Source organism: Ictalurus furcatus, chromosome 16 (assembly GCF_023375685.1).
Source record: "Ictalurus furcatus strain D&B chromosome 16, Billie_1.0, whole genome shotgun sequence".
NCBI lineage: Eukaryota > Metazoa > Chordata > Actinopteri > Siluriformes > Ictaluridae > Ictalurus > Ictalurus furcatus.
The window spans coordinates 25,577,552-25,589,696 of record NC_071270.1 but is presented as its reverse complement, the minus strand read 5'-3'; the positions used below and the strand labels follow the sequence as shown (position 1 = coordinate 25,589,696).

Sequence of the window (12,145 nt, the reverse complement as noted above, 5' to 3'; positions counted from 1 at the left end):
GCTATAGTCCCATCGTCTCCCTCTCTATTTTCTGTCATGTGAAATTACCAAGACAAAACATCTAACGCTGGGCGATATGACAACATAATTACATTTGATATTGCGATGAATCGTGTGTTGTCGTCCACACAGACTACTGAACGAGTTTATTCGTTTTTTTATTAGCTGTATTTAACTACAAATTAAATCAACTTCAAGTTCCCCCAAAATATCCACGTGATGAGTTTATTCAATGTTTTTCTTCTATGAATAACGATTAACGATGTTTTGTCTCTTAGACAAAAATGACACAAGGCCATTTGTAATGCAAAAAAAAATAATAATAATAATAAATGATAAAAATACAGCGGTTTTGAAAATATCCACATCATAATGAATGTTTAATGAATATTCATTAAAATGTAAACAAAGCGTTCCACTATTCCATTTCACACCCATTTACTGATTCATTTTTCATTTACTGTTCATTATCGTGCTTCGTTAATTAAGCAGACTGATAGAAATGCCTGTCTAGTTAACGAAGCATGATATTTACACACACACACACACACACACACACACACACACACACAAAAATCCAGGAATAACATGTATGTGTCACATACCAGTCTTACAACACTCAGCTAGACAAAATGCCTAACTAACTTTTGACTTAAATGCTGTTGAGTCTCTTTCTAGGTGTACTCCTGATGACATTTTAATAGTGTATTGTCATGTAAAGAGACGTGACAGACATAGAAAGAGGTGAAGACGATACGCGGGAATCGAGAAACTAGGCGAGGTCAAACCAGGACAGCAAACACAGAACAGCAGACTGGGTACGGTCAGGTGCGGTCAGGTACGGTCAGGTACGGTCAGCTGAGAATACTCAGGAAACACGAGGGATACCAGCAACAACAATACAGAGCATGGATCAAAGCAAAAACACACGTGGCTCGGCATGAGGGGGGTGGGGGTGGGGGGTACATATTTTGTTGTAGCATAGTATCGCAATCACAAATATATACAGTGGTGCTTGAATATGCTCACCAAACCCGACAGAGCAGAAATATACAGCCCCCCCCCCCCACACTAATATTGGCGCCCTTGATATATAAGAGCGAAGAAGACGGTCAAAAATTGTCTTTATTGTTTAACCTTTCGATCTTTTGTTAAAATAAATAAATAAATAAATAAAATCACAAATATACTCTGCTCTCATGGAGATCAAACAATCGCAAACACAACACAGGTTTATAAAGAAAAAACTAAAAACTTTGTTAAATATAGGTGTGCAAAATTATTGGCACCCCCTATGAATTCATATGAGAAAAATATATTTGAAGTATTATATTCCCATATATATATATATATATATATATATATATATATATATATATATATATATATATATATATATATTTTAGTACACCTGCGTGACTAGGAACAGGAAATTGTTCAACCATGACTTCCTGTTTCACAGGGGTATAAATATGAGGTAACACATAGGCCAAATTCCCTTCGTCATTCATAACAGTGGGTAAGAGCGAGGAATATAGCTGTGATGTGCGGCAAAAGGTTGTTGAGCTTCACACAATGGGGCGTGTCTATAAGAAAATAGCACAAGCATTGAAAACGCCCATTTCCACCATCAGGGCAATAATTAAGAAGTTCCAGTCAACCCTAGGCTTCTTCTCTCTTCTTCTTCATATTAGTAGAGGGCACTGTATGATTTTGCTCAGTGTATGGGTGACATTACAATGGCTATGAAGTTTTCTTAGACGTTTTACAACTTTTTACAACAGATTTTCTTTTTTTTAGTTCAACATTGTGTCAAGTTTACAGATTTGGACTAAATTGAATAAAAACTGGAAATAAAAAAAAAATAAAATCCAACTAAGCCATGAAAATTCCTAGGAATATTGCATGAGGAATTAATTCCTAAGTAATTGATTTAAAAAAAAAAATTGCTCTTTGTAGATGATCCCTTAATGAGAGAAGTGCAGATTGAGATTCAAATACATTTTTAGAAGAATAATTTCTTTTTTTTAAGAGATATTGATATGAAATATAATCCAGCCATTAAAATGTCTTGGAATTTTGTGTGATGAATTATTTTCCTACATAGTAAGAAGTGCTCTTTGTAGATGATCCCTTAATGCAGCTGTAACCCGAGTGTCTGAAGCAACTTCTACTTTTCAGTGTGAACAAACAGCGGTAACGAACTTTAGTCCTCAGTGCGAAGGTGAAACTACACACCGCCATTCCTCTGGCTTTAGTGTTGCACTGTATAGTGTTGAGTTTGTGCAGAATGGGTGAGGATCAGCAGTGTAAGGTGTGTGAGGTGTGTGATGTGGTTGTGGTTGGAGGAGGATTGTCGGGTCTCTGCGCCGTGCGTCGGCTGAAGGAGAGAAACGAGAAGCTCCGAGTGCTGGTGCTGGAGGCCAAAGGTGTGTTTACTGACTAATCCTCCTGCATTTCAGCCCACTATCTAAAGAATATAATCAGAGCATGTACACAGGTTTATATCAACTTATTTACATTAACAACCAATTTACTTCTACTTCTACTGCTACTCCTACTACCACTATTACTCCTACTACTACTTCTACTGCTACTACTACTCCTACTACCACTATTACTCCTACTTCTACTTCTACTGCTACTACTACTCCTACTACCACTATTACTCCTACTACTACTTCTACTGCTACTACTACTCCTACTACCACTCTTACTCCTACTACTACTTCTACTGCTACTACTACTCCTACTACCACTATTACTCCTACTTCTACTTCTACTGCTACTACTACTCCTACTACCACTATTACTCCTACTACTACTTCTACTGCTACTACTACTCCTACTACCACTATTACTCCTACTTCTACTTCTACTGCTACTACTACTCCTACTACCACTATTACTCCTACTTCTACTTCTACTGCTACTACTACTCCTACTACCACTATTACTCCTACTTCTACTTCTACTGCTACTACTACTCCTACTACCACTATTACTCCTACTACTACTTCTACTGCTACTACTACTCCTACTACCACTATTACTCCTACTTCTACTTCTACTGCTACTACTACTCCTACTACCACTATTACTCCTACTTCTACTTCTACTGCTACTACTACTCCTACTACCACTATTACTCCTACTTCTACTTCTACTGCTACTACTACTCCTACTACCACTATTACTCCTACTTCTACTTCTACTGCTACTACTACTCCTACTACCACTATTACTCCTACTTCTACTTCTACTGCTACTACTACTCCTACTACCACTATTACTCCTACTTCTACTTCTACTGCTACTACTACTCCTACTACCACTATTACTCCTACTTCTACTTCTACTGCTACTACTACTCCTACTACCACTATTACTCCTACTACTACTTCTACTGCTACTACTACTCCTACTATGACTATTACTTCTATTACTACTTCTACTCCTCCTCCTCCTACTACTCCTCCTCCTCCTCCTCCTCCTCCTACTACTACTCCTCCTCCTCCTCCTACTCCTCCTCCTCCTCCTCCTCCTACTACTACTACTATTACTACTCCTCCTCCTCCTACTACTACTACTCCTCCTCCTCCTCCTCCTACTACTACTACTCCTCCTTCTCCTCGTACTACTACTACTCCTCCTCCTCCTCTTCCTCCTCCTCCTACTACTCCTCCTCCTCCTCCTCCTCCTCCTACTACTACTACTCCTCCTCCTCCTCCTACTACTACTACTCCTCCTCCTCCTCCTCCTACTACTACTCCTCCTCCTCCTCCTCGTACTACTACTACTCCTCCTCCTCCTCCTCCTCCTACTACTACTACTCCTCCTCCTCCTCCTCGTACTACTACTACTCCTCCTCCTCCTCCTCCTCCTCGTACTACTACTACTACTCCTCCTCCTCCTCCTCGTACTACTACTACTACTCCTCCTCCTCCTCCTCCTCCTACTACTCCTCCTCCTCCTCCTCCTCCTCGTACTACTACTACTCCTCCTCCTCCTCCTCCTCGTACTACTACTACTACTCCTCCTCCTCCTCCTCCTACTACTCCTCCTCCTCCTCCTCCTCCTCCTCCTACTACTACTCCTCCTCCTCCTCCTCCTACTACTACTACTACTACTCCTCCTCCTCCTCCTACTACTACTACTCCTCCTACTATTACTACTACTACGCCTACTACTACTATTTCTATTATTACTACTTCTACTACTACTACTCCTACTCCTCCTCCTCCTCCTCCTCCTCCTACTACTCCTACTACAACTATTTCTATTATTACTACTTCTACTCCTACTACTCCTTCTAGTCCTCCTCCTCCTCCTCCTCCTACTACTACTACTATTACTACCTCTACTACTACTCCTACTACTACCATTTCTATTATTACTACTTCTACTACTACTACTCCTACTACTACTTCTACTACTTCTACTCCTCCTCCTCCTCCTACTACTACTATTACTACCTCTACTACTTCTACTACTACTACTACTACTTCTTCTTCTACTTCTACTACTACTATTACTATTACTACTTCTACTACTACTACTACTACTCCTACTTCTACTACTACTTCTATTACTTCTACTTCTTCTTCTTGTTCCTCTACTACTATTACTACTACTAGTACTTCTACTTCTACTTATACCTATACTACTTATACTACTACTACTTACTTATGTATATAAGCAATAAGTAATTACTAATTACAATACTAATTACTAATAATAATATTAGATGAGTTGTTGGATGTACCGTATATACGTGTATTAAATCACGCCATAGACGGCCATTTTGGTGATGAAGTGCCTGATAACGTGCTGATGTGTTGGGTCACATGCAGGTCGTGTAGGGGGTCGCACTCTGACTCTGAGTTTACCGGCTTCCAATGGCCTTGACTCCTGGGACATGGGGGGGCAGTGGGTGGGCAGGTGAGATTACCATCTCTCTCTCTCTCTCTCTCTCTCTCTCTCTCTCTCGCTTTATTGGTGTGTTTGTTTACATACAATATTGCCAAAGCATCAATATAGATAAGAAAGGAGAATACAAAGAACAATAATAATAATAGAATACGACAACAAGTAAATAAAAAATAAAATAAAGATGAAAAATGCAAGGCACCAGTGTAGGACAAAAATATAAAGGTTACCATAATTATGTACATTAATGCCATAAAATAAAATAAAATATAATAAGGAAATAAGGAAATAAGCAGTATGAGTGCACGATAGTCCAGTGAGATATGATCAGAGCAGTAGTTGGTTTCTGATGATCTGCAGCACAGAGATGAATTTTGCTGCAGCAGGTGCGTGACTCCGCCCCCTGTAGCACCTGCATTTAGACTCCGCCCACTGTAGCACCTCCATTTGGTTTGTTTCTGATAGGTTGGAAAACTGTAGTAAGAGCTTAGGGAATTTTTCAAAGAATTTTTCTCTTGTGTTACAAAAGGCATCTCTCACACACTCTCTGTCTGTCTCTCTCTCTGTCTGTCTGTCTCACTCTATATTTCTCTCCTTGTAACTCTCTCTGTCTGTCTCTTTCTCTGTCTCACGCTCCCTGTCTGTCTCACTCTATATTTTACTCTCTGTCTCTGTCTGTCTGTATCTCCCTCTCTCTCTCTCTCTCTCTCTCTCTCTCACACACACACACACACACACAGAGGCCTTTGTTGGATGCAGTGTACACTATATGGCACTTGTCCAGCCTGCTGTATCATTAGAAGGTCACTCAGAGCTGCACTTTACACAGATGAATGATAAAAGCTTTTATTTCCCCAATGTCACACCCACTCCCACTCATTCATTCGTCCACTCGTCCATGCACCCCCTCTTCAGAGAGAAACCTTGTTTTTTCTTTAAACTGTGCTCCACATAAACAATTTAAAAAAAAAAAAAAATATAACAAATTGTACAACTCATAAATTCATGCTTTAATCAAATCTTTTTTTTTTTCCCCTCAGCTCACAGACTCATGTTATGGATCTCATCCAGGAGCTGGGGCTGGAGGTTTACCCGCAGTTCACCGAGGGGAAGAAAGTTCACCACATGGGCGGCGCTAACGCTAAGATCAGCACCTACACGTCCAGCATTCCCTCTTTCTCTCCGCTCGTACTGCTGGACTTCATGCACTTCCTGTGGCGGGTACAAACACACACACTTTCCACAGTTTCCCGACGTTTACTCCAAGTCTAGTCTAGTAATAAGGGCACGTTTAGCTACGAGGCTCCACCCACAAGGCACCGCCCACACGATACAACCTTATCAGATCACATCCCTGCTATGTAGTGAGAAGTTCACTGTCATGGCATCCTCTTGCTTGCTCTTCGAGAAGAATAATCACAGGCTGTGCTGTAAAATAATCTGACTCCTGGCAGCTGGCTGACCTCCCACACGCTAGCTAGCCCGCTAGCCTATTTTCATACTGCGTGGGAGAAATGAGACGCGATCACAGAGAGATTACAGAACGCAGAGGAATGAGAATGCACACAAACAGAAGGTGCAAACATGAGAGCAGGATCAGATTGCTTCTTTCATCTATATATATATATATATATATATATATATATATATATATATATATATATATATATTAGACAGACAGTTACAGCTATGGAAAGCTTTCATCTCTCTCTCTCTGTCTCAATATACACCAGGATTAAGGGGTAAATAATTCAAGTGTCTAATTACAATGTATATGTACTCTACATGGCCTGGTCATCACACTCATGTGTATGTTGATCACTGCATTCCAGATTTAGTCCTCCTTTGCTGTTATAATACGCTCCACTCTTCTGGGAAGGCTTTCCACTAGATTTCGGGGCGTGGCTGTGGGGATGTGTGTTCATTCAGCTACAAGAGCGTTAGTGATGTTGAGGTCTGACACTGATGTTGATGTGAGGAGACTCCAGTTCCAGATCATCCCAAAAAGGTGTTCAGTGGGGTTGAGGTCAGGGCTCTGTGCAGGACATCCGAGTTCTTCTACCTTCTTCCAACCTTCACACGCCACGTCTTCATGGGGCTGGCTTTGAAAGAAACAAGAAAGAAATCGAAAGAAAGAAGGGGACAAGGAAGAAAGAAACAACCAGGCGGATAATCAATGAAGCATACAAAATAAAGTGAAAGAAAGAAAGAAAGAAGGAAAGAAAGAAAAAGAGGAAAAGCAAATGAGAAACAAGAACGAAGTTGAAGTAAAGATTTAAACTGGTCCATTTTGAGCCGAAATGGTTAAGTGCTTTAAACGTATATGAAGATGTGTGTGTGTGTGTGTGTGTGTGTTTGTTAGATGGAGAGTCTGTGTAAGACTGTGTGTGTGGAGAATCCCATGAAGACTCCGGACGCTCTGCAGCTGGACAGCATGACACTGCAGACCTACATGGACAAGCACATCTGGACCACACGTGAGATCAGAGATCATTATTTATTCGCAGAGTCAGTGGGCGGGATCCTGAGAGATCAGTGGAAGGAAATGACTCTGGAAATTGTACATGACCTTCATATTTTAGTGTCATTATTACTCTTGAGTAGCAAGAACATCTTAATCAGATGCAGTGATGTGCAGTCCCCTCCAAAACTATCGGGACGGCAAGGCAAGGCCGGTTCATTTGTTTTTGCTGCGGACTGAAGACATTTGGGTTCGAGACCGAAAGATGAACGTGAGAAGAAAGTCTAGAATTTCAACTTTTATTTCCTGGTATTTATAAGTAGACGTGTTAAACAACGGCCAATTTGTAGGTGAGCAAAAATATTGGAAAATGTCACCGGCAGGTGTTTCTTGCTGCCCAGGTGTGTCCTGATTGATTGTTTAAAGAATAAATAGCTCTGAACATCTGCTCTTGGTTTGAGCCTTCTGTTTCACCTGTGAAGACTGCATTTGTTGTTAAAAAGGATAAACCAACATGAAGACCAGAGAGCTGTATATGGGAGAACAGCGAGACATTTTGAAGTTGAGATAAGAGGGAAAATCCATCAGAGGCATTGCACGAACCTTGGGAATAGCCAATACAACCATTTGGAATTCTTGAAAAAGAAAGAAACCAGTGGTGTACTGAGGAACAGACACCGAACGGGTCGGCCAAGGAAAAGAACAGCAGTTCTTTCAGGGCAGGGGTGAAGGTCTCACAATCCACCATTCGAAGAAGACTTTGAGAGCAGAAATACAGAAGCTGTACCACTCATCAGCGGTAAGGATCGGAAAGCCAGACTGGAATTCTCAACGAAATACAGAGATGAGCCTCAAAAGTTCTGGAACGAAGATGAACCTCTACCGGAGTGATGGAAAGGCCAAAGTGTGGAGGAAGAAAGGATCTGCTCATGATCCAAAACGTACAAGCTCATCTGTGAAACATGGTGGAGGTAGCGTCATGGCTCGGGCTCGCACGGCTGCTTCTGGAACATTCTCACTAATCTTTATTGATGATGGAACTCATGATGGTATCAGCAGAACGAACTCAGAAGTTTACAGGAACTTTACAGAGAAGTGCATCCGAATGAATCAGGAGGAACTTCATCATGCAGTGATCCGAAACGCACTTCCACCTCAACACAGGACTCCATCGGGGGAAAAGTGGAAGGTTTTAGACTGGACAAGTCCATCACCAGACCTTCACCCAACTGATCAGCATCTCACCTCCTGAAGAGGAGACTGAAGAGAGAAATAAACCGCAACTGATCAGCATCTCACCTCCTGAAGAGGAGACTGAAGGGAGAAACAAACCACAACTGATCAGCATCTCACCTCCTGAAGAGGAGACTGAAGAGAGAAATAAACCACAACTGATCAGCATCTCACCTCCTGAAGAGGAGACTGAAGGGAGAAATAAACCACAACTGATCAGCATCTCACCTCCTGAAGAGGAGACTGAAGGGAGAAACAAACCACAACTGATCAGCATCTCACCTCCTGAAGAGGAGACTGAAGGGAGAAATAAACCACAACTGATCAGCATCTCACCTCCTGAAGAGGAGACTGAAGAGAGAAACAAACCACAACTGATCAGCATCTCACCTCCTGAAGAGGAGACTGAAGGGAGAAACAAACAACAGCTGAAAGAAGCTGCAGTAAAATCCTGGAACAGCAACGCAGAAGAAGAAACCAACAGTTTGGTGTCAGTGAGTCGCAGGATTGATGCAGTTCTCACAAGCGAGGGATACGCAACGAAATATTAAGTGTTATTTACTTCAAGACCGATCTGTTCCTATACTTTTGCTCACCTAAAAATTGGGCGTTCTGATACAAAAGGGTCTCAAATCCATCTTTTGATCTCAAACACAAATGTCTTTGGTGTATAACAAAGTGTAAAACAAATGAATTGGCCTTGTTTTTGCAATAGTTTTGAAGGGAACTGTATATGTGTGTGTGTGTGTGTGTGTGTGTGTGTGTGTGTGTCCTGTAGAGTTAATGGAGGACTTGGAGCTGTGCACTCGCTCTGTGTTCGGAATGGAGCCTTCACAACTGTCCTTCCTGTACTTCCTGATGTTCAGCGCAGCAGCAGGCGGAGTCATGAAACTGCTGGAGACCACACCGGGGTCAGCGCAGGAGTTTAGGGTCAAGGTGAGAGCGAGAGAGAGAGAGAGAGAGAGAGAGAGAGAGATGAAGGAAAAGACAAATAAAGATAAGAAAATAAAAAAATGGAAAAGATGAAAAAATGTAGAAAGAAAGAATTATGCAAGGAGGAGAGAGAGAGAGAGAGAGAGAGAGAGAGAGAGAGAGAGAGAAAGAAGAGAATTAAAAAAAAGGACAGAGTGAAAGAAAGAAGAAAATCAGGACAAGTAGGAGAGAGAAAAAAAATTACAAGTAAAATAAAGAAAACATAGAAGGAGGAAAGAAAATGTAGAGAGAAAGAAAGAAAGAACATTCAGACATGTGTGTTTATGTATGTGTGTGTGTGTGTGTGTGTGTGTTTATGTATGTGTGTGTGTGTGTGTTTATGTATGTGTGTGTCTGTGTTTATGTATGTGTGTGAGAGTGTGTTTTGTGTGCAGCTGTTGTGTGTAATGTTGTATTTTGTCCACAGGGGGGCACTCAGCAGCTGTCAGAGCGAGTCGCAGAGCAGCTTGGGAAGGAGAACGTGCGCCTGGGATCAGCCGTGACGGCCATATGGCAGGTAACAGTTACATCAGAGAGGAGGTGACACACACACACACACACACACACACGTCTGCGCTGAGAACAAATTGCCCTGTGAGAGCTGCACTTCTCGCTGAGAGGAGGTTTGCTTCAGAACGAGATGTTTTTATAAAAAAAAAATGTTCCTTTCCTCATGTTCAGCTATCTGTCTCTCTGTCTATCTGTCTGTCTGTCTGTCTGTCTCTCTCGCTCTCTCTCACTCATTCCCTTGTTGTGAATCCGAAATGCTTTCGATCGTTAAACATTTGCATTGAGTAAATTGGAGGCAGTGTGTGTCATTTAATCCTTTTAGAGCTTCACATTAACGAAGAGGCCTTGAATGTGATGAAGCTCTCACTCTGGGCACAATCATATCCATTAGACTGTCTAATGCTCTGTGCTGGGTTACATCACCATCTCCCGGACACACACACACACACACACACACATTCTAACACTCTCAACCTTTCTTCACGCTCTCTTTATTTCCTTCTCTTTTTTTAAAGTGCTTTTGTCCTCTTGCGTGATAAGGCAGGACGAGCGGCTGACTGGGAATCAATACCTTCTTTCACACATGCACTTTAAAGCGGGACGTTAACCTTTATTATAAACGTGTGTGCGTTCGAACCAGAGATGAAATTGCACAGAGATTGACCTTGACCCCGTACAAGTCCCCAGAAATGATCCGTTGAGCTTGGGTATGAACAGAAGCTGATACACATCACGCTCACTGGAGAGCAACAGACACAAACAGGCCACGCCTTCTTCACTGGGACAGACAAACAGGCCACGCCTTCTTCACTGGGATAGACAAACAGGAAACACCTCCTTCACTACGAGTCTCAGACACAAACAGGCCATGTGTCTTTCACTGAGATTGAAGTCAAACAGGCCACACCCCCTTAGCTTAGACATAAAGACAAATAGGCCACACCCCCTTAGCTTAGACATAGAGACAAACAGGCCATGCCTTCTTCACTAAGAGTCTCAGACACAAACAGGCCACGCCTTCTTCACTGGGACAGACAAACAAGCCACACCTCCTTCACTAAGACTCTCAGACACAAACAGGCCACGCCTTCTTCACAGGGACAGACAAACAGGCCACACCTCCTTCACTAAGACTCTCAGACACAAACAAGCCACGCCTTCTTCACCGGGACAGACAAACAGACCACACCTCCTCCACTAGAGTCTCAGACACAAACAGGCCACGCCTTCTTCACCGGGACAGACAAACAGGCCACACCTCCTTCACTAAGACTCTCAGACACAAACAGGCCACGCCTTCTTCACTGGGACAGACAAACAGGCCACACCTCCTCCACTAGAGTCTCAGACACAAACAGGCCACGCCTTCTTCACTGGGACAGACAAACAAGCCACACCTCCTTCACTAAGACTCTCAGACACAAACAGGCCACGCCTTCTTCACCGGGACAGACAAACAGGCCACACCTCCTCCACTAGAGTCTCAGACACAAACAGGCCACGCCTTCTTCACTGGGTCAGACAAACAGGCCACACCTCCTTCACTAAGACTCTCAGACACAAACAAGCCACGCCCCCTTCACTGAGGCTGAAAGACAAACAGGCCACGCCCCTTTTACTAAGAGTAAATCAGAGGCTGGGCCTCCTCCTCAGAGACTGACAGACACACAGGCCACGCCTCCTTCCTTGGAATTGATATACACACAGACCGCGCCTCTTTCATTGGGATTGACAAACACAGATGCCACACCTCCTTCACAGAGACTGACAGACAAACAGGTCAAACTTCCTTAATACAGACTGACAGTCGTTTAGCGACAGCTTCTTTAACAATACTGACAGACACACAAGCCACGCCCCCTTCATTAGGCGTGATAGACACGGAGGCCATGTTTGATATTTCCAGAACACTCCTGAAATTCCATAATGAGAGAATTGTCCTCAGGTCAAGTCTAATTGATGACTCCTGCACTATAATGTGTACGAGAGAGCCTTCGGTTCAAAGCTCACACACACACACACACACACACACACACACAC

General features: G+C 42.6%; 1 protein-coding gene across 2 annotated transcripts in view; it reads left to right on the top strand.

The window, feature by feature from the left end:
* The first annotated feature begins 2,036 nt into the window (after positions 1 to 2,036).
* LOC128620467 (amine oxidase [flavin-containing] A-like) overlaps positions 2,037 to 12,145 on the top strand; it is a 59,214-nt gene continuing 49,105 nt past the window's right edge. Inside the window, exons 1-6 of one of the 2 annotated variants that reach the window (XM_053645496.1) lie at positions 2,037 to 2,429; positions 4,854 to 4,941; positions 5,970 to 6,150; positions 7,292 to 7,406; positions 9,402 to 9,559; positions 10,023 to 10,112. In XM_053645496.1, coding sequence (XP_053501471.1) covers positions 2,291 to 2,429; positions 4,854 to 4,941; positions 5,970 to 6,150; positions 7,292 to 7,406; positions 9,402 to 9,559; positions 10,023 to 10,112 — 771 coding nt within the window. In that variant the 5' untranslated portion in view covers positions 2,037 to 2,290. The remainder of the gene's footprint in view (positions 2,430 to 4,853; positions 4,942 to 5,969; positions 6,151 to 7,291; positions 7,407 to 9,401; positions 9,560 to 10,022; positions 10,113 to 12,145) is intronic. The other variant, XM_053645495.1, reaches the window with a different exon arrangement.